This window comes from Cygnus olor, chromosome 7 (assembly GCF_009769625.2).
Source record: "Cygnus olor isolate bCygOlo1 chromosome 7, bCygOlo1.pri.v2, whole genome shotgun sequence".
Taxonomy (NCBI): Eukaryota; Metazoa; Chordata; class Aves; order Anseriformes; family Anatidae; genus Cygnus; species Cygnus olor.
Genome location: NC_049175.1, coordinates 31,035,394 through 31,057,652, shown reverse-complemented (window position 1 = coordinate 31,057,652; position 22,259 = coordinate 31,035,394). Strand labels below are relative to the sequence as shown.

General features: G+C 43.9%; 1 protein-coding gene across 1 annotated transcript in view; it reads left to right on the top strand.

The window, feature by feature from the left end:
- The first annotated feature begins 4,687 nt into the window (after positions 1–4,687).
- Positions 4,688–22,259, top strand: part of PDZD8 (PDZ domain containing 8) — a 57,754-nt gene continuing 40,182 nt past the window's right edge. The window contains exon 1 of the mRNA XM_040563287.1: positions 4,688–5,657. Within this exon, the coding sequence (XP_040419221.1) occupies positions 4,756–5,657 (902 nt within the window). The 5' untranslated portion in view covers positions 4,688–4,755. The remainder of the gene's footprint in view (positions 5,658–22,259) is intronic.

Sequence of the window (22,259 nt, the reverse complement as noted above, 5' to 3'; positions counted from 1 at the left end):
GGATACTGGTAATATAAAAAGACTGAATTTGTTACATTTACATTTAAAATGGCTTTCTTTCCTTTATTTTTTTTATTTTTTTTTAATCTTGGATAAGTTATCTCAGAGCTGCAGTTCATAAGTGGAGGATCTTGTTCCATGACACAATAAAAGCCAGGGTCTGGTGAGACAGTAGCAGAATCCCTAATTAAGAGACAGGATACTCTAAGCTTGAACACGAGCCTCTTGAAGTAAGTATCCAAAGCACCTTTATATCCAAAATGTTAAGCTCTTGATTAAAAAAGCATAAAGTACTTTTGATGATAATTAAAGATGAGCTTCAGTCAAAATACCGGCTTTGTGTTTGGGCTGAACTAAACCTAGGATTCAAACTCTCACTATCTTTTTGTTTTGACATGTTGTGATCCAAACTGTTCGGGCCCTTAAGCCATTACTAGTAACCAGCTCAAGTACTTTACTTGTTGCATGTAAGATTGCAAAGCTGTTCATAAACAATCAAGTAGTTCACAGCAAGTTGACAGCAAGTTGAATATGAGCCAGCAGTGTGCCCTGGCAGCCAGGAGGGCCAACCATATCCTGGGATGCATCAAGCACAGCATTGCTAGTCGGTTGAGGGAAGTGAGTGTCCCGCTCTACTCTGCGCTGGTTCGGCCTCACCTCGAGTACTGTGTGCAGTTCTGGGCACCACAGTAGAAAAAGGACATTAAACTGTTGGAGCGACGAAGACGGTGAAGGGCCTAGAGGGGAAGACATATGAGGAGCAGCTGAGGTCACTTGGCCTGTTCAGCCTGGAGAAGAGGAGGCTGAGTGGGGACCTCATCGCAGTCTACAACTTCCTTGTGAGGGGGAGTGGAGAGGCAGGTGACTCCATTATCACCAGTGACAGGACCCATGGGAACGGTGTCAAGCTGAGGCAGGGGAAGTTTAGGCTAGACATCAGGAAGAGGTTCTTCACCGAAAGGGTGGTTGCACACTGGAACAGGCTCCCCAGTGAAGTAGTCACTGCACCAAGCCTGTCTGAATTTAAGAAGCGTTTGGACCATGCACTTAGTCACATGGTCTAAACTTTTGGGCAGACCTGTGCGGTGCCAGGAGTTGGACTTGATGATCCTTATGGGTCCCTTCCAACTCGGGATATTCTATGATTCTATGATTCTATGATAAGTATTCCTGTTGTAAGACAGTTCATATTAGATGGGTAAATTGAGACATGAAATTAAAAGCTTTTTTTTTTTCTTTTTCCTTTTTTTTTTTTTCTCAGAAGTGAACATTAATTTGGGGTATCCACATCTTTGGGCAGTCATGAGAGGCTTTTTTTCTTCCCATAGCACACAGTCGTCACAATTCCAAACTAAACTGGTTTCTTATTAACACTGAAAATGGAGGTTCAGGCATCTCAGGTAGGGTCTATCCCAAAAGCAGCATTTAAAATCCATTCAAATCCCCAAAACATCAGCCTACTTTCCTTTTCTGAATTCACTATGAGTCAGTTCTAGGATAGAAATAAAGTCCCTTAAAATTCTCAGTCACCTCCCTTAAAAATTACTAAAAGTTGGTAAAGTGAGGAATGGAGGAACTGAGCTCTTGATGGTGAACTATGCTTGAGGGATTTAGAAATGAATGCTGAGTCAGAAGAGATGGACCATCCTCTGTGCAGAGAATGGGCTCAGAAGGGACACGACAGACGAGTTTCTCCAGGTGAGTTGAACAGAAACCTTCCAGGAGACAACCAGCTGGAGGTGCGGTGAGCCTCTTCTGCCAACACTGGGAGCAGATTCATATTGCAACCTGCCTCTTCAAAAGGCAGAATTAAAACCGAGGGAAAATAAATAAATAAATAAATAAAAATTTAGATGGCATCAAAAGAAATCTCATATGCTTAAAAGCTTCGATGTTTTTAATGAGGTTCACTCCAATAAAATGTAGGATCACCTGATAAGTAGATGACCTTGTGCATGGAGAGTTCAGAACTAGAACTGTAGGCAGTCCTGATCACTGTATTTCTTTTCCTTTTTTTTTTTTAATTTTACAGAACTCCAGAACAGGACCAGACCAGCTGCTCTCTAGTATTCTGTCTGAAATGGTAAAAGCCTGAGGATAGTTAAGAGGAAACAACACACCACAGTAGTTTGCCACCAGTGCAACTTCCAGCAATCTTTGTATTTAATAGCCCTCAGTGGATTTTTTTCCTCATGAATTTACCTAATCACTTTCTAAATCCTGTTTCATGCAGTACCATGAGAACGATAATCTAATTTTGGTCTCTAAGACATGTATTACAAAAACAATAGGAGGCCCAGGAAAGAATGAAATCATCTTGCCAAAAGATATTACAAAAGCAGGCAACGACTAAAGCACACTGATGAAGAAAATTACTAAAACCACTCATTACAAAATAACCCAGCATTTCCTGATTTGAAAAAGAATCTGTTATTTAGACTACTTTGCAGTTTTGAAAAATTTCCACCTGTAATCATTTTTCTAAGCTTGTGACAAGGGCATTTCTCTCTTCAGTGCCACAGGGTGCCACATTTTAAAGTGCACTTTTTCCACTGGTCATACCATATAGGATTAACAGAAAATTCTTCTAGATTTCTCTTAATCCATAGATTCTTGGATCAGTCACTAATGAGATGAATATAGACAAATATTCCCAGGGTGCCACTACTCTTTAAGCACTACTCATGCTTAAACATGAGAAATACAATTTCTGTGAATTTACGCTTCCTTTTCTCTACTAGATTACCTATTTCTATATATTTTGCAATCCTTGTTCACTATCCCTTTTGCAATCTCTTGTAAAGTGTCAAAAATTGTTTTAAAGTTCTACGCTTACAGGTTTATTGTCCTAAAATCTGATTTACAAAATAAAATAATATACCAGGACTTTTCCTGAGTATTTTTCTTGCTTAGATATAGATGAAATATCCCTTTTAATAAATTCTCCCCTAGTATTTTTTTTTATATTAAAAATCATATATACATACAGAGTCAAACTTTTGCATGGCAATCCTATTTAATAATTTACAGCTGTGCAAAGAGCAAGCAGGTGAGTATATTCTATACAGTTGTACAAAGCTCTGTGTAACCACAGTGGAAATTGGCCAGATTGCACACACCTTTCTACTTATCCAGACCTCCAGAAAATGCAAACAGTCACTTCTAAACTGAAGCCAAAGTCAAATATGCATAGAGGTCCTCTCTGGATGCTATGAAGACGAATATTTTTTTCCCTTTTACCTGACAAACAATTTTATTTTCTCTCTTGACTTACTTCAATCCTACTTAACGTTTTATAAAATTTTTGCATGCCCTTTTTGTACTTGTGTTAACATTACTTATTTCCCTTCATTCTTTCACTGTCACTGAAAATGCTGAAACACACCCGATTCTAGCTTTGTAAAGTGTCTCCAAGATTACACGGCTCCTATTGAAAAAGTTCCTAGGAGACAAGAAAAGCGATTACTGAGCTGAACATTTCAGAGACTCTAAAGCCGCCATCAGGTGCACAAAATGCGCCAGATTTTCTGTTCTGCTTATTTAGCAGGGGAAGATACTCAATTGAGACATCTGCAACATTTTTTTTCCTTTTTTCCTGGTGTTCTTCCTGACACAAAACCAAGGCTGCTATTGCCTTCCTGAACGTATTATTCCGTATCTGAAAAGTCATTTAGTTGCAAATCCCAAAGCTTTCCTTTCTTGCTGTGTATGCCTGTAGTAGCCATGGCGGAGGCCCACAACAGAGCGGTTCAAATTTTGTACTAATGACCTCTCTGGTATTTCTATAGAGATGCTCTGTTAAACACCCAGGCATTTCAACTTTCAGTCACAAGACCTATAAAAAATTCATACTCTGAATCTCCAGTTTCAAACCGCAGCTCTGCCTCATTAAGAGCTTTTCAATCCTCCCACCCCACACACTCACACAGGAGGTGGGGGGAGAGGGAGCTTTTATCTCCCTGGCGTTTAGATTTCACATTTTCTTCTCCTCGTTTGCATTTTTAAGTATCTCCGGAGGCTGGCAAAGAATGAGCGTGACCCTCGACTTTCTGATATTAAAATATATTAAATGGGAACGTCTTTATAGCTAGGTGACTAAATAAAAACAGGCGGTGAAAAACACAAAAACCCACGAGCTTTATTATAAGTAACTTTTGTGCTAACTGTGGACGCCTTACAGAAATTAGAAAACCTGAAGGCTGCAAGAAGAGGTTGCACGCACCCAAAATCACCCAAAATGACCCCAAAGCGCCGCGGGGCTGTCCCCGCACATCCTCCAGCAGCCCTTGCAGCTCCGATTCCGCCTTTAAACGAGTTCAGCGCATGAGACCAACAGGTGGGGCTTTATTTTAGAAGCACGTTTGCGCTTCCCAGTAGAAGCTCGGCTATTGAGCGCGTCACTTGTGTAAAACACCTTGCGGCTGCCCGCCGCCTCACGACCCCCCTCCCCTCCCACACCCCCCGGCCGCCATTTCGGCCACCCCCACCCCGGCGCCCCTCAACCCCTTGCGCTCGCGCATGCGCGTTCCGCCCTGTGACGCCGCAGCGCCCGGCGCGGTGACGCGCCCGGCGGGGCCTCCCCGTCTCCGCCAATGGGGCGGCGCGGAGGGGCTGCCGGGCCCCGCCCCCTGCCGCCGCCACCACCGCGGCCGCCGCCGCCGCCGCCGCAGCGCAGGGCGCGGGGGGGACCCGGATGAGGCGGCGGCGGCGCCCGGCGGCGGCGGCAGCGTCGGGCCGCGGGCGCCGAGGGCCGGGATGCTGCCGGTGTACGGCATCGTGCTGTCGGCGCTGGCCGGCGGCTTCCTCACGCTGCTGCTCCAGCTCCTGCTCCTCTACGGCAGGAAGCCCGAGCTGCCCCCCGGGCCGGACGGAGCCGCCGGGGGCCTCGTCTACGCCCGCGTGGCGGCCGGCCACGGCCTGAGGGAGTACCTGCAGGGCGCCGAGCCGACCGCCGGGCAGGCGGCAACGGACGCGGCCCCGGTGCTGGCCGCCGCACCGCCCGCTGCGGGCCCCGAGCCCGGCGCCAAGCCCCCGCCGCCTCCCCAGCAGCAGCAGCAGCAGCAGGCGGCGGAGCCCCCGTCGGAGCCGTCGTCCCGCGAGGAGACGTGCCACTTCCTCAATGCCATCTTCCTCTTCCTCTTCAGGGAGCTGCGGGACACGGCCCTGGTCAGGAACTGGGTGACGAAGAAGATCAAGGTGGAGTTCGAGGAGCTGCTGCAGACCAAGATGACGGGGAAGGTGCTGGAGGGGCTCAGCCTCAGGGACGTCTCGCTCGGCAACGTCCTGCCCGTCTTCAAAGCCGTCAAGCTCATCCGGCCCGTGGTGTGCAACGAGGAGGGCTGCCCCGAGGAGCTGGGCTTCGAGGTGGACCTGGAGTACAATGGCGGCTTCCACCTGGCCATCGACGCCGACCTGGTCTTCGGCAAGTCGGCGTACCTCTTCGTCAAGATCTCCCGGGTGATGGGGAAGCTGAAGCTGGTCTTCACGCGCCTGCCTTTCACTCATTGGTACTTCTCTTTTATGGATGACCCTGTGATACTCTTCGAGGTAAAGTCCCAGTTCGAAGGGAGGCCCATGCCGCAGCTCACGTCCATCATCGTGAACCAGTTCAAGAAAGTTATCAAGCGCAAGCATACCTTGCCCAATTATAAAATCAGGTAAGAAGAGGCCTGCATCCAGAACGTTACTCTTGGAGAAGTGTGTTCATGTTGGTGTCACAATCTTAATAGGCCAAAAGAGGCTTCTCTTGGTATTTTTACAGATGGGACACTTGCACTTCATTGATACCGAATGCTTTCCGTGAAGATAAGCGTGGTTTTCCATTTACAGCAGGTGAAATAACCTCACTTTGCGCAGTGAGGTTGTGATATGCCTCAAAACGCATATAACTGAGTGGTGGAAATAGTGGGTTTCAGAAATTCTTGGGTCTGCCAGGTGTCCAACAACAGGACCAGGATCTTTCTCTTTGGAAGAGGTGAAAGGATGGCCGTGTGGAACAGCACGTGGGTTGGGGGTATCCTTCTGTCATAGGTGAGCCACCTAGGCAACGCTTGTGACTTATGCTTATCGAGAGAGAAGGATTTTGTTCCTTAATGTGAGGCAGGAATAACTTCCCTTTGTAGGGAATATTTTTGGAATCACGTGATGGGTGATGACCTCTTCCTTTCCGGTTTGCTTAATTTCTTCAATAGCTTTGGAAAAATCTTAAAGTTGGTAAGAGATGTGTTACTACTATTGTGGTAAAGCTTTGGGGGGCTTCTTTTTTCTTTCTTTGGAAGCTATCACCTTTTCTAAAGGTGCATGTAGCAGCACAGGCTGTGTATTATATCACATATAATGTGATGTTCAGTGATATTTCTGTAGCAGAAGTTGCAAGTGGCATCTTCTTTTCTTGATTCCACCTTGATTTTTTGATCTAAAAAGATACTGAGTGTCTTACCTCTGCTAAGATACAATGTTCCTCTTCTCCCATGTGTCTTAGGTTACCACCTTTCCTTTCTCTCTGGTTTATTTTTTGTAGTTTTTGTCATGTGTTAATTCAGGAGTTTTGTTCTGTTTACCACATTCTTTTCCAATAAGCCTTTTCTCTGGAATTCCTCAGACATGAGTAACTGAAAATGCCTATTTGAATTTTGAAGTGTAATTAGCAGTGACATGATTTTTAAAGCCTTTTCAGCTGGTTCTTCTGCAATCTAATTTAGAAGAGCTCCTGTGAAAATGGATGTGTAAAACATCCAGGACTTGGAAAGCCCCGAAAGGGCAGTAAGTAGTTTCTTAAAGTAATGTGGTGGTCCCTCCAGAGACTGAAGGACTGAATTACTCTCTGGAAGGCCCTGGGCAGCAGTGAAACTGTCAAGAGCAAGTTTGTTTCCATTCTTTTACTGCTTTGGGAAAGAACTGAAGCTGGTAACTGCGGAAAAGAGCCAGAAGGAGAGGCTGGGATAGCACAGTCACCCTGGCAAGTGAGCATTCTCGGCATACCTAGAAAGAGCAAGTAGAGCAGATGAGCATTGCGCTCTCTAGGCAAGTTTTTAGCTTGTTTGAGGAAGCAGTGATGTGCTCATCCCCTTCAGGAGCAGGAGAAAGACATTTTCATTTTTCCCCAGGGAGATGCACCAGGACAGTAGGGCTCTCTCTTCATTTGGGGTTAGAGTACTGAATTTTTCACGTATTTCTCAAACGTTCTGCACCATTAGGCCACTGGCATGGTAAAGCGACTGGAGGGGGCAAAAAGGAAAGAAGCAGAGCTCAGTGATTGGGCCAGAAATGAGTAGAAGTGTATGAGGACAGAAGGTAACTGACACTGGAAACAATATGGGAAGCATAAATTATTGTAGAGCTAAGATGAGTTAAAACATTTTAAAATAATAAGTCAAGCTGCCAGAAGTCGGAAGTTTGGGAACGCTTGAGAAGAAAACAGTGTCAGTTGGTTTTCACCCTGGATAGCAGGCTTGTTGTACAGGGCGGCAGGTGTTCAGCTAAGCAGTGTCCAACCTTGTGTTTGGTGCTTTTGACCTTTACATTTTACACTGTGTTGTGAACGTGTAATTCTGACCCACTGTGTTGTAAACGGGGAAGGCAGCAGACTGAGCTTAATGCCTGGTAATGAAATTACCTTAAGTAAGGCAGATTGGGTCATCGGTGTCCTAACTGCTTAGAACTTTGCCTTTGACATTTTCTAGTTGGACTGCTGACCTCTTCGTGCTCCTTATCTGTGAACCCTTTGGCTGTCCGTGGGTGCCCAAGGTTTTGTGGGAATGTTCTCTGGCATCAATCATACCTCAGAGGAGTTTATTTAGCTGGATCCCTGGCAGCAGGGCTTAGGAACAGCCCAGCGGTGACAGTGCACCCATACGTGATGGTGTGGTTGAGGAGTTACGGCTTATGTGGTGTGGAGAACTGGTCTGGAAAGTTCCCTGTTGATAAAAAGATACAAAACTTTGTATTTGTGGCAGTCCTTTTAAGAATACGTTTATTTGGGGTTATGGTAGTCCAAGGCCATGTTAATGTATTCCTTAGCAGAGTACGTGTAGGAAGAAGTCAGGACAGTTTCACAACTGCTTAATAACCTGGTGCCTTAAATAAAACAAAACAATTCCTCATGTACAGGGAATGTGCTTCTCCTCTCCCCATTTCTTTCTTTCCTGTGGCCTATACTTCTCATGTTTAAGTACTTAGTAAGTGTTTGGTTCCGTGTGTAGTTCAAAACCTCTTGCTCAAGTAACTCCATAAATAAATCTTTGAATAGCAGTAATTACAACCTTGTAAACAAAAGCACTTGGAGTGCAGGGAGTTCTCTGTCCAGCTGGTTAAGGGGATTTGTTATCTAGCTAGTTTCCAGATTGAAGTCCATAAGGGAGTTTTAACTCTTTTTCAGATGCTAAGTAATGGTAACACTTAAAATAAGTGGGTTTTGTCGTCTTCTGTATTAGGTAACTTTCAGAGGGCTGTTGGTAATGAAGGGTGTGAGGGGAGAACTGTCAGTAGTTGCTTCTTGAACATCCTGTAACAAAGTTGGGGTTAAACAGATCCCTCCTCTTACATTAGTGAACTGTGAAATACCGTATTAGAGAACGCATACGTGTGTTTTGTCTTTGCACACAGACTATCTGTGTCTATAGACTAGTTGCTACAGACAAGTTTTCCCAGATAAGTGCCAAATTTTAGGCAGCAAAACAGTGATGAGTAAGGTCTTCATCCTCATTATCATTGCTGAGAGTGACTTTGTGCATCCTCTGTAAGTGGTTGGAATGTGGAAGAAGAAATCTGGCATTCCTGATGCTCTCTGAGCCCCCATAAGGGAGGCAGTGTAGACTGGTGAGTGCGTTTTGAATTTCACCTAGGATTCTTTGTACAAGTTTCTCCACAAAAGCAATTGTCTGCTAATTGACAAAGGCAGGATGCACTTTGTCCAAACAAATAAGTAGTAATTTGTGTGTAGTTCTAATGGTGTGTAATCAGTTTTCTTTGGCTCTTGAAGAGACATTTCTATCTGGTAAATATGCATTTTGAAGCAATTGCCATTCAGTGGTAGAGCAGCTATCTCATGAAGTAGAAGCTGGTTATATTTCTGGAAGCAAGGCTGTTGGTAAAACTCAGTGAATAGTAGATATTTTTTATCATTGTTGATGAAGTGTTGTGCAATTCAGTTGGAAGTTGCAGGGATTGCTGCTGTTCTATAGCGAACTTTGATCTCCATGCATTTATTGCTTTGTTACAGAAGTGCAGAGCAGCGTTTCTGAAACCTTTCTGTCACAGAAGCCCCTCATTCAAATGTGGGAAAGATATAAACGGACGTGTTCGTTGTTTTTCTTCCAACATACGTGAGTTCTGGTGCGCTCTTGAGAAATTAGATAACCGTGAGTCAAGACATTTTTTTGGTAACTACCCCTACCTTCAGTAAGGTAATGAAGACTCGCGGATGTCATTTATTAGGCTCTACATACTCTCAAACTCTATTTTGACTTAGATTGACTGCATAAATTGTACCTTTTCTGAGTTCTAAGACAAGTTGGCAAGTGTGCGGAGCATGACAGTGGGTATGGAGAGACTTCCCTTCCCTGTTGCTTCTCCAGGATGCTAACTGCTGGTGTTCTGCAGGGTGGCCTCGTGGTCTCCCGAAATCTCTGCTGCCAGCACCCTTGGGATTCAGGTTGAGTCAGCCGTGCCCACCCACGTGGCTTGACCTGATGCTGGATTTCTTGTGTAGGTTTCTTTTGCTAGAGCATGATGCTAGTTGTCAGCACACAGCTTTATCAGGAGTTTATCCTGCAGACTGAATCCGTACTTTTGTTTTTCATATTATGCACTCAAACAGTTCTTCAAAAGTAGTGCTGTAGGCATTTTTTGTGTTGGTTTTAACTCTCCATCTCACATGGGATACAGCGGTTAACACGGGGCTGTAGTTTCTAACATTGCTGCAGCATGTTCAATACTTATCTCTAAGTAGCAAGGGCTGTTTCCACTGTCCGTCTTTTTGCCTGCTTTTGCTGTTGTAGGTGTCACAGGTTCATCTCTTAGTTCCCTAACGAGCTACGCCTTGCTCATTAACCTGCTTATTGGTGGCAACCTTGATATTCCCCCTGCTAATGTCAGGTACGCTAATTATGCTATTCTCTAGCCTAGGCTGGAGTCAGCTGCAGTTCTGTTGTTTTGAACAGGTTCTGATATCTTGGTGTAGATTTCAGAGAGCGTTGATTTTTTTGTGTGCGCTCTGTAGATAACCAAAATACACTTTTCCATAATGAAGATACAAAGCCCTTCCTGTGCACGCAAAGGGGAAGGAGGAAGTACTTGCAATCTAATCTCCCTCCAAAACTTCATTTCCCAGTATTTCCCCAGCAGCAATAGCAAAACTCTGACAGCTGCTGTTGTTCCCCCCCCAAGTTTAAGGTCTTGCAAGTTCATCCATTGAGGTTCAAAGCAGCTTAGGTACTGCCAAAGCAGTGAGGGAGGGAGTTCTGTGTATTTTAAGAACACTTGGTTTCTCTGCTCATTACTGTAACAAAAACCAAAAACAACAACAAAAACACACCACCACCAACAAAAAAAACCACTAATATTTCGGTATGGGTATTAGTTTGATCTTTTGCTTTATTTTAATGCATGTTATCAGACTGCAATCACTTTATTTTCGTTAGAAGTAGTCTTTGATAGATTACTTTATAGTTTTATATCAGTTTATATATTAATTAGATAAACTCCTAAATTCCCTTCCAGCATGAATTGCCCTTTGAACTGATCATTTGCGATACAGTGAGCTACATTAAATAGTTTTATGCTTTATTTGGAAGCTGGAGCTGTATTGAATTTCACTGGGAAGAACTATTAGAGAAGGCTATTTTCGTTTGCTGTTACAGAATGCAATTTGAGGGTTACACAGCAGTTTCTTATTTTTGGCAAAACTTGAGCTGAGAGGTAACGTAAGCAGCTATTGATTATGAAGTGTTTCTTATAATAGAAATGACTTCATAATCTGGTAACAGAGGTATTGGAAAAAGTATAAAATTAAAAAAAAATCTATCTAATTCATATGATGAGGTTAATCCAAGCAGAAATACTTACAGAAATTAGGATTGTGAGCACTGCTGACTTCAAAAATCAGCTGTTAGTAGAGATACCTACTTTCTCTTCCTCTTCTGCAAAGGAAGAGGATGTGGAGGCTCTCTTCCTGAGCAGATTGTGACCGTAGCTGTGATGTGAGCCTCTCGTAGCAGTTGCATCTGTGACCGTAGCTGTGATGTGACCCTCTCGAAGCAGTTACATCTGTGAGACACACCTATGTGAAGTTCATTCCTGTTGCTGCTAGAAGGAAAAATGAGGCTTTTTTTTTTTTTACCCTACCTCTGCCCATTCTAGGTGGAAAAATCCTCTAGTATATAGAAAGAGGAAAAAAATGGTTTCAAGTCCTTTTTTACTCTGCAGAAACGGATGGTACAGAAGCGCTGTGGGTTTTCAGGTTGTTCCAGAGGTGATGCTCTGAGTGATGCCAGCACAGAGACTCGCTTCGCTGCTGGCAAAGCAGCGGTAATTGCAATCAGTAGATCTGTCTGTAGACAGCAGCTTCACGCTTGGAAGATTATCTTTGTAGTGCATGGACAAGTAATATTTTTTTATTCATACAGGATTTAGATAAGTGGATTTGTGGGCAACCTGACATATAGTAAACAAAGCCAAGCCCTGGAACGTTAAATATTGTGATTTCTTCAAGGGTGCTGTGTGACTAAAAGGGAGCTTTTTATAGTGCAGAGCTTTTCTGCCTTAATTTCGGGAGTGGTCCACCTCAGCCATTGTGCCCAGAGGGTCACCAAATTCTTCAGATTAAATCAAAGTCGTATTTATGTAGATACCAAGCCCTAAAACCACTGGTTCCAGGGGGTTTGAAACCCTTTACTCTTCTTCCCCAACTCCAACAATTTACAGTCTTTAACACAGAAAAGATCTAATTCTGAAAGAATGCTGATTTGAAACGTTTTCATTATAAAGACTAACTTAATGAATGACTAGCCACATACTGGACATTTCCTAGTATACGGTCAGTATTCTTTCCTGTTTAAACGAGATCCCTTTCCTATGACTAGTCAACAAATGTTACCTTTTCATACCTGCAAGGGCTAAGAGTTAGTGTGGCACTGATTTGAGATGGTTTGGGGAAGAAACCGGGTACCAAATGTATAGTTGGGGACAAAAAAAACAAAACAAAAAAAAAACCAACCTCATTGGAGGGAAGGAGGGAGGGATGAAGAAATAAAAGAATTAATTTCAGCGTTTGCATTTGGTGCAGGTGGTAATCCAATAAGCATCAGGGTTAATTGTCCCGACCGGAAAATAAAATCTCCATCAAATTCTCTTAATTGAAACTTGAAAACTGGCGCTGGTTTCTTCTCAGGCTGGCCAGAAGGAAATCTTGCTTTGCCGTGAGGGTGGGCAAACGGCGCAGCGGGCTCCCTGTGGGGCTCGATGCCCCGCGCCTGTCTGCCCAGGAGGCTTTTGGGAACCCCTGAGCTCTTGGCTAGCCCCAGAGTGGTCGGGCTCTTGAACCACATGGTTGCTGCAGGTCCCTTCCAACTGAACTGTGCTGCGTCCTAAAAAAGGTATAAAAGGTTATCTGTGCGATGGCGATAGAAAGAAAATGGCCTTGTTTTACACGTTTCCATTCTGTATTTTTAAATGCTTGGTTTTAGTTCTGCAGTGAACTTTTCTCATATGAGTGGTGATTGAAGGCTCTGAAAATAAAAGGTATTTGACACTTAATGGCAGAATGATGCTTTGTATTTTTTTCACCGTATTTCTTCCTATTTCTGTTCTTCTGAACGCTGCTCTTGAGCACTGGAGCTGACCTGGCTGCTCAGTGAGAGCAAATACTTTGCTTTGTATTCAGTTGTCAGTTACTTTGTCATAATTTTTCATTTTTTCTCAATGAAATACAAAACAAACAGTTGTACTTTCTTATCTTTAGAAAGGTAATTTATTTCAAAGTAAATGTGGGGCACGCGGGAGCTCTTCATGTTCCCAAACTGTGGGCATCCGACCAAAGCCTGGCTTTGGGTCCGGGCCACCTGCGGGCGGCAGGCAAGGAGCGTGTTCAAGCATGGGGCTGGGCTGTGACCATGGGAGCTGGGGGCACGTGTGTGATGTGGGGAGCACTGGGGGCATGCTGGAACCGAGGGTGGGCTCTGCCTAAAAGGAGGTAAAATCCGTGCCCCCGTGCCTTGAAGGAATCTGTAAAAATGGGCAGCTAACAGCTCCCAGCAGCTCGTTTGGTGTGGAAATATAAGGCTCTCTTATAGTACCGGTTCTGTACAAAGAACATAAAATGTCATTGCTAACAAAAAGGTGAAATGCTGGGTCCGAAAGCTCGCAGATAAGGAGGAAGGCTTCGGTAGGCAGTGGGGTACCAGTGCGGTGCTCCAGCCGCTGGCGAGCTCGGTCCCCAGCTGCGGGTTTCCCTGCTGGAGCCGGTCCTTTCGTGGTGGGGGTTTCAACGGGAAACTGCTTGCTCTGCGTTCCTGCCGAGATTGCCTCAAGTCGCCCAATATGCCTCTGTGTTTACAGTTTGTGTTCACACTTGTTTGATTTAAAACTATTTCAACATTTGATTATCCTTGATATCATAGGAGACTTCACATTTGGAAGCGCTGCTCGGATTAATAAGCTTTATTGGCTGAAATGAGTATGAAGGGGAAAGTGTCACGTACCTCTGTGATTTGTTAATTTAACTGATAATTTGTGCCACCCTGGTCTGCTAAAATCCATTAATTGCTGTAATATGAAAACTCAAACTGTGCTTTTGTACAGAAGAAAGCAATGAGCCAGTATTAATGACAGGTGGGGGCAACTAGCTTTTTCAGCAGGTCTCATTCTGGATGATGCAGGAATCTCAGCATTTTGTTCCTAGCAGTGGACGAGTTCTCATTTTGGAAGTGAGTGTGGATGCCAGTTTGTGTGAAGGGGATCGGGAGGTTATAATTTTATAGACGCTGTTCAGGGCAACAGGGATACGCTAAGCTTAACTTAAAATTTAGGAATTTCTTCAGTTGAGTAGTTTCTGCTGCAATCACTGAGTTTCTGGCTAAAGCAGAGTCTTTGCTGCCGGAACGTTGTTTTTCATTCTTACAGGAGGAAGGTCCACAAACGCCTTGGAAACTTTTCCTGTTGTAATTTACCTTCACCAGGTAGCAAATCTCAGTTATTTCTCAAGCCAAACAGATCTGGGCTAAAACGCAGACTTTGCTTCAAGATACTCGATGGTCCCAGCCAGGATATCTGGTCATGTAGTGAAAAAAGGAGCAGTAAGGGCTGGAGCTGACAGGTACGTGCACGTTGCAGAGCAAGCCTTAGCTTTTGTGAGATGGCAGAAAGGCTTTTCAGCGCCGGAGAACTGCTTTGTCTTGTTGGGTTTTGTTTATTTATTTATGCAGCTGTTGTAATCTATTTTAGCCTTAAAAAAGTGCATGGGAACAGCTTACCTTTATAACTTCTTAATTCCACTGCTGGACTTGCAGCTCTGCTGGGTTTCAGCAGGGCGGTCTGCGAGGAGCACTGCACGCAACCCGCTTTGTTAAAGCTGTTCCGTGTAATGCCAAATGCAGGAATCCCAGTACAGCAGTGTGCTTTTCATCTTTTTGAAGACATATCAGATATCAAAAAAAAAAAATCTGTGTTACAGAGATCAGCTGATGATAGAGTTCATCAGACGGCTGTGCTCAAAGGCAGTAATTAATTGCCAGACACGACTAGCAGAAAATCAAATTTGGACAGTCATTCAGGAAAACTTTTTTTTTTTTTTTAGAAGTTCTGTGTTGCTTGAAGTGTAAAAACTTGCAAGGGAAATTTGGGATTAAATTAAAAACAAACCTTAAAAATGATTCTGATGTTGTAAATTAAGGGAACACACTCGGGCTGGGCAGCAAGTGAGCAAGGAAAAAGGGTACAGGGACTGTGCCCAAAGTTGTTTCTTGATCCTAAATCCTATATAGGTTACATCCAGCTGTTCACATTCCTTCTGTTTTCTGGGTCTTGTAGCTTTTTCTTGTTTTTTTTTTTTTTTTTTTTTTTTTTGGGGGGGGGGTTATTGTTTTAAAATATTGGATAAAAATTAAGAAATAATCTGTGGATATCTAATAAAGAATGAGTCAGAATATGACTTTCTTAACCTAGTCTTAATGCTAAACTTCAGTGAATTTTCCTGTGTCAGCTTTAAACAGCAACATAGTTACGAAACATGCCCCTTCAGAAGAGAATATTTACAAATATTATGGCCTGCTTTTATAATGGCGTTACGTACCAGCTGCTTTCTGTAACTAGTGCCTCATACATAAAATGCTTTAAACAGTACTGCAGCCTCTGCAAATTGCCCTGTCAAATACACTTTTACGTGGGATTTCAACAGTAAGTCATTGTGCAGTAAGAACATGGGTATCGCTTGTGTAGTAAATGACTTAAAACATTATTCCCGTGTGCCTGAGCTGAGACAGGACGAGGAAACAGGACGAGGGGGAACTGAAGATCGTGGTCTCGCAGCGACGCGGCAGAAGGCTTCGCAGAGTTGTCTGAGCCACTGCTGCGAGCGATCTGCCTCGGTGAACAATTCCGAAGCAATTAAACGGGGGAAATGATGCCGTCTAGTTCTGAAAACTTCATAACAACTCGGCTTTCTGGTGGTGATTTTTTTCTGAATAGGCCTGCATCCTTCTGGCCCTGCGGTAGAATAAACAAAACAAAACTTCGGATGTTGCCAAGCGAAGAGCCCAGCGGATTACAAGGGGAGGTGGGGTGGGAACAGCAGTGTTAGTCAGCAGTATTGTTTTAAAACAATACCGCAAAAACTCGGATTGTTGTGTTCTTCTGAAAGGAGGACAAATTAGAGAAAACAGCCAAATTCATTATGGGGATGCTGGGAGAGGATTAGGGTAATTGGAGCAGCTGCTGCTTTCAAACGTCCTCACCAGTCACAGCTCACTTGCTGTTGGTGCGGGACCTGTGAAATGCAGGAATCCTGCCCGATAGTTCTGCACCCCTCTATTTGCTTGTCCCCAGGCCATGTCTGTGCAGAGTGGCTGCATCATTTGGTCCCGTTTGCTCACAGCATGAGCCCCTTAGTGCCGCGCCGTGCCGTGCCATGTCCCTGCCCACCACTGCAGCAGGGTGGCTGAGCTCTCGGTGCCGTGGGTCCTTGGTTGATGCTGCTGCACGTATGGGACTTCAGGGTGAGCCATCACTCAGCTCAGCTCTGGGAGTTACTGCGGGTTCTGAGCCAGGCTGGCTCCAGGGCTTTGCAGGACTTTAAGGGCAGGAGCTGGGCCATCTTCTGCGTGCTCAGGGGTGGTTAGGGCGCTGTAACTGGAGGAGAAGCTTCGGTAGTTGGTGCCTTGTCAAAGCTAAGTGGAGGAGTGGGGATAAACCTGTGCAAGCTCTGGTGTCTGGAGATAGAAATGGTTCTCCGTGTCTGGGTTACGCCTGTCAGAGGCCCTCTTCAGACGTGAAAGACTGAAAGGTGATTTTCTGGCCCCTCAGGAAGCTGTCTGGGAGGGTGTCAGTGCTTGGTGTGTCGATGGAGCTAGTGCTTGGCGTAGAGAATTAAAACTACTGGAGTTCGGAGGGCAAGTTGTGTGCTGAGCTGGGATTTCATGGGAACACCAGCACCGCTTCCCTCTGACCAGCGCTGCACAGAGTTGGCTCTGTGGAGAGACTTGAGGCCTCCTTACGGAGAACGGGCTGCAGAAGTAGGGAAGTTCTGCTAGCAGTGGTTGCTGCAACCAACCCAACCCCACTGGCTGAAGGTGCAGAGCTTGGGGTGGCTTTGTTCGTGTCCCGTTGCTTCCTGCCATTGTTAGTGCTAGTCTTCTTGAATGCTTACGAGCTGCCCGTTGGGGTGGTTGCCGCACCACACCTGCCTGGCTCCAGCTCTCCATGAAGGACACATTTGGCATCTTCTGTCCTGTTTGGGGCTGAGCCACGCTTCAGGCTGCCCGGTTAGACAGGGAGGTTGTGTCCTGTCCTGCCTCAGCCTGAGGATTTCCATCTTTCGCTTAGTTAGAACCAACAATCGGCTTCAGTGAGAACACATGTAGCTTAAAACAAAACAAACGAAACACGAACTCAAGGAGATCAAAGAGTCGTTTGCTGCGTTGAGTAGCTAAGTTATCTCGGTGTATGTAGAATTTGGAACTTGGGAAACTGTTCTTGAAATGCAAAGAATCTGTGTGGTCAAATTGATGTTGTTTGTGCTAAGAAAGTAGTGTTGATAAACCTGATTTGAGATTTCTTTTTGCCTTTGGCTATTTCAGTACAGACAGCAAAGGCAAGACTTCCCTTGCCGTGTTTACAGTTCCTTCTCTCATAAAAGCAGGACAAGAAATGTACCACTTTTTTTTCCCCCCTGAGAGAGCTACTCGAATATTTACTTTTTTATTAGCCATCGTGAAGTAGGTCTTAAAGCTCTGAGCGCTCATTCTGAGCGACTGATGGGAGATACCTCGGAGGCACTGATAGTGCTGCAGGGAGGAGACGGCCGCCTAAATCTGGAAATGTGTGAAACATCTTTGGAGGAAAAACGAAATTAAATCCCTGCATTTTTGAGGTCTTGATTTAAAAAGTGACTGCTCGTATATTGAGAGCTTATGTGTGTGAGGCTCTTACAAGTCTGTGGCAGAATATCCTGTAACAGTGGGTGGAGTGCCAGGAGGGACTTGCAGCGTTGCCTACGGTTTCTGGGAAAATAAACCTACTCTTACTGCGCTGTTTTTCGTGGGTCAGATTTTCCTGGGTGGGAGTAAAGCTAAAATTAGTAGATATCTGTGTTGAATAAGAGTGTGTTCTGAGTTCCTGAAGTCCCCTGAATTCTGACACTCGTGCAGTGTCGTTCCTTGTGAAATCAGTGGAAGCTGGAGAAGTACTTTTTGCAAAATCTGCAGTGGTGGTACTTAAATAACACAGCAAAACACCCAACACCCTACTCGTTATTGTTTTCAAAATAAGGATGAGTTCCGCTTCTACATCTTCTGTGTGAAGAATGATACAAGCTATTTGCAATATAATATTTAACATTAGCGAGCCTAAATGTAAACTGATAAGTACTTTTGAAATGTCATAAGTGTGGTCATGCCCTTTTAGGAGTAGGTTGTAAGATTTTAGAATTTTAGTGGATACACACGGTGTAAGAACAGAGGGATTTTAAGAATTAAAATGTCATCTGGTGTCAATCACTTTCTGAATGTATACTTTATGAACTCGTGACTTGTATTTCTGTAAATCAGATAAAAAGAAAGGCTGTCTCTAAAAATAACTCCAGTGTTTTTGAGTTTTATTTTGTAATTTAACAAGCCTTTTGTATATTCCCAAAAGTGTAAAAAAAAAAAAAAAAAAAAAAAAAAAAAAACCAACAAAACACAAACAACCTGCTGAATAACTTTATCCAAAATATTTTGGAAAAAATATTAAAATTTTCAAATATAGCAGCATTTACAAAAGCAAATTAATGGTTTACTAAACAGTTTCACTTCAGATTTTGTTTTACTTTATTTACCATGGTAAACTAGTTTTGCAGACTTGCAATGTATACAAAATAGTTCTTGCTAACGATAGCCACGCTCTTAGCTAGTGGGCTTCTCTGAGATTTAAGGTCTCTCTTTGCCTTGTTTATTAAGATTTAAACGTTCAGGTAATGTGTTGTGACATACATCTGTAACTCGATTAAAAATTTGTAAACCTGTTGATGTTTAATCTTATTTTACGGCAGCAAAGTAGCGCTGGGATCCATAAAGTACACGTGATTAATGTGGACTTGAACAGATACCCCGTGATTTTATAGACCACTATTTTAGATATCAAACTTCCGTAATAAAACCAGGTAATATTTTATATTTTTCCTAGAAACTCTAGAAACGGCTTCTCACTGCTTAGCTGAAGCTCTGCTTACAAAATCCTAGCCTTGCATTTAGAAGTGGCGTTGTCAGTCCTGCTGCTCATTGAACTAGGAAATGGGCTGCGGAGAGTTTTTGAAGTTTGTTCCTGTCTGTATTTAGCCTTATTTTTGTGTGTGCGTGCTGTGATTCTGGACGTTTTTAATAGATGCAATGAACAGAAACGCAGAACCCCTTGGCGATCTTTGGCCATATAACTTGATTTTTTTTTTTCCTCCCAAGTTTTTAATAGATTTCCTCATGCAACTAAAAATACAGCAGTTAAGTATGAGCTGTGGAAGCAATTGATTTATCCAAGAGGTTATTATTGGGAGTATAGACGAGGCCCTTCTGAAAGCAAAGCAGTGAATTACAGCCTCGGCCCGTCTAGGTGAGCATTCGCACATCCCTGCCTCCCCCACGGAGCCGGCGACGGGAAGGAAAGAAGGAAGGAAGGAAGGAAGGGGCTGCGGCAGCTCTGCAAGCCCCCCAGGCGAGGGGGAGCAAATTGGGTTTGTTTTTCAGATGCAGTTTTGATCTCAGCTTTGTGAGGGATGATATGGGAGCAAGGGAGCCCCTGAAGTGGCTCTGAAACGCGGCGTGAGCCCAGCGGAGGAGCTTTTGTGCGGAGGAGACGCACTGGCTGCGGGCAGGGTCTGGAAACATTTTGCTGGGCTTTGTGTGTGGAGGAGCTACGTGTTATGCTATTTTAAGTGTATCTTTAATCCTGTATGTTAATCGAGTAACTTTATCGTAATTATCTTTCAGTATAATTATCTGATCTAATTCTTCATGTGAAATTACTTTTTTTTTTTTCCTGTTTGTGCCTTGAGGTACTTGTCAAAACACTTTTGCTACTCAACAGCTTAACTATTATTTTTACTTTTTTTCATGCGAAAATTTCCCATGACATTGATTGCTGTATATTCCTCTTCATATTAAATTAAATGCTGCTCTATAACGTTTTCTTAATCGTGTGCTATTCAAATTTTAGACTTCTGGACAAATAAGATCAATTTTTGGAGGGGGATGGATAATTTAAAAATAAATTGAAGAAGCAGTATAAGCATCTAACATAAGGCATTTTTAAAAACTTTTTTTTTTAAAGCAGGATTTCAAGGCAAGGACTTGGCGTTTGCTTTTTAGTATAACTACAAAGTGACTTTTTTTTCCTAGGGAAAAGGTGAAGAGTTTACAAAACCTTAACTACAGTTTACAGACAGTAAACTCTACCTTAATTCCAATATTGTTTGGTATCGTTTCACAGGCTAGAAATTGAAAAGGAGGTTTCCAGATACATGGATCGAGTTGGTGTAATCTGCCTTGCAGCTCAAGGACGTGTGACACGAACACGAATTTTTGCCATTTGACCTTGCAGAGTAAGGAGAGGCAGCGTCAGACCCCGCGTGAAAGGCATCTAAGGTGCTCGCAGCAGAAACGTGCCTTGGGGACCCTGGCACCAAGTCAGTGGGGTTCAGACACATGCTGTATTTCTTTAAGCAGCTTTTGGTAATGTTTTCTCAACCGTTGTGCTGCCAGCAGAGACTCTGAGATTCCCCCAGCCCATTGTTGAGTCCTAAAACCTTTCCCCAGGCTGCATCAGCCAGCGGCCCCGTTGCAGAGCACTTCTCGCGGGCTTGTTCTCCGCTGATTGAGGTCCGCAGTTCCATGTAGCTAAATTTTGCTTACGGCTTAAAGTTTAGACAGGGAGAACACTGGATTAGTGTTTGAAGATACAGACAGCCAAATAGAAGCCACATTTTTCCTTGTTCAGAGTTTGCCTATGAGAGCCGTGAATTCGGGAGAGCAGCCTGCTGGGGCTGATCTCACCCAGGGTGCCGGGGCAGCTGCAGAGACCAGCTGTGATTCCTCCGCACCTGTAATTCACTCATAGGCTTCTTGTAGGCTTTCTGAGGTTCCCTGCTAGGCGCACAAACACACTTTCATTTTTAGTTTGTGTGACAGATTTCTCTAAGGCATTTATTGGTGGACTTTTGCTCCTTAGAGATGGACTAAATTTAAGTGTGTATTTGCCACCTCTTAAAGCTGTTACAGAAGTTACATGGTTATTTATTCAAAGTAATTAATAAAATAAGTTCTACCTTATAATGGTGAATCTGAGATGACAGGAAATAGTCATTTCTTCTTTTCGTAGGATTGTGTGGGCCGTGAAGACACCGGGGCTCTCAAGGCAGCAGATGCTGCAGGGCTTGGGAGCAGAGTTCTTCTCTTGCCTGCCTCACTGAATCGTTACTGCAAGCGCTAGCTAAAAGTCTTCTCCTGATGCATCAACACAAAGAAAGATAGCTTCACGTTCATATTAGCAGTGTGTTTCATTGTCCCTGGTGTAAATGCTCATTTCACGACAGCTCGTTTTGTTGGCGACGTGGCTGTTGGTAGGCAGGAAAGCTCCCTGTTGCGGGCAGAGGCGGCGGGGCCACCGGCTTGCTGGTCGGCTGCTGTGACAGCCGGGAAGCGCCTGTGGCTGTTGGACACTGCTTTAAGAGGTAAAGTGGCTTAAAGGCTTTGTCTGCCGTGGGGGGAAAAGAAGGGAGAACCCCGGAGAACCACTGGGTTACATGCAGGGATTGCAGGCTGCCTGCGTGCGGCCCCGCAGTACAGCCCAGAGGTAACCGTGCGCCGCCGGCATCGTGGGCTCCGTGTCCTGCTGCCAAGCTGCCTCGATCAGGCACATGCTGCCTTCCAGGAGCTGAAGGCTTCAGAGCAGCAGCTGCATAAATACCCCCGTATCCCAGGTAAAATCTAGTGTTAAGGTTTGGCGCTAATGCCGGTGGAAGTAAGGAAAGTATTAGGACTCTTTGCTAAGGATTTGGCAAATTGGTTTTATTGCTAAGAACGTGACCGTAGACCCTTGCTGTGATGAGCAATTTTGTTGGGACGGCTTTTTAACCTTATATTTTTTTTATGAAATTTAATTAGTTAAGTGCTGCACAACCCGAAGTCTAGCATATACTCTTAAGTGTTTTATGTGTTATTGTAGATAACTGCATTAACACTTTAGAGTTTCCATCTTTAATACATTGGTGCGTTAATTAAAAAAAATCTCAATTTTGATTTCCACTTTCAAAATAATAATTAACATTTTCTTAATCTAGAAAAAATGACTTATTCTGAGGGTTATTTCTTTATTCCATGCTGTAGCAAAAGATTGCAGCGTGCAGAGTATTTAACATTTTGTTCTGAAGTTACTTTAGAGACTGCATCTTTAGTTTGACTAAACGTTTTAGTTGATAACTTTGCTTTTTTCTTCTTGCTATTATTTCTAACGCTGTAAACAGATTTGTCCAGGCTTTGTTGTTGTTGCTATATAGGCTGCAGACTGTTTATGCTATGTAT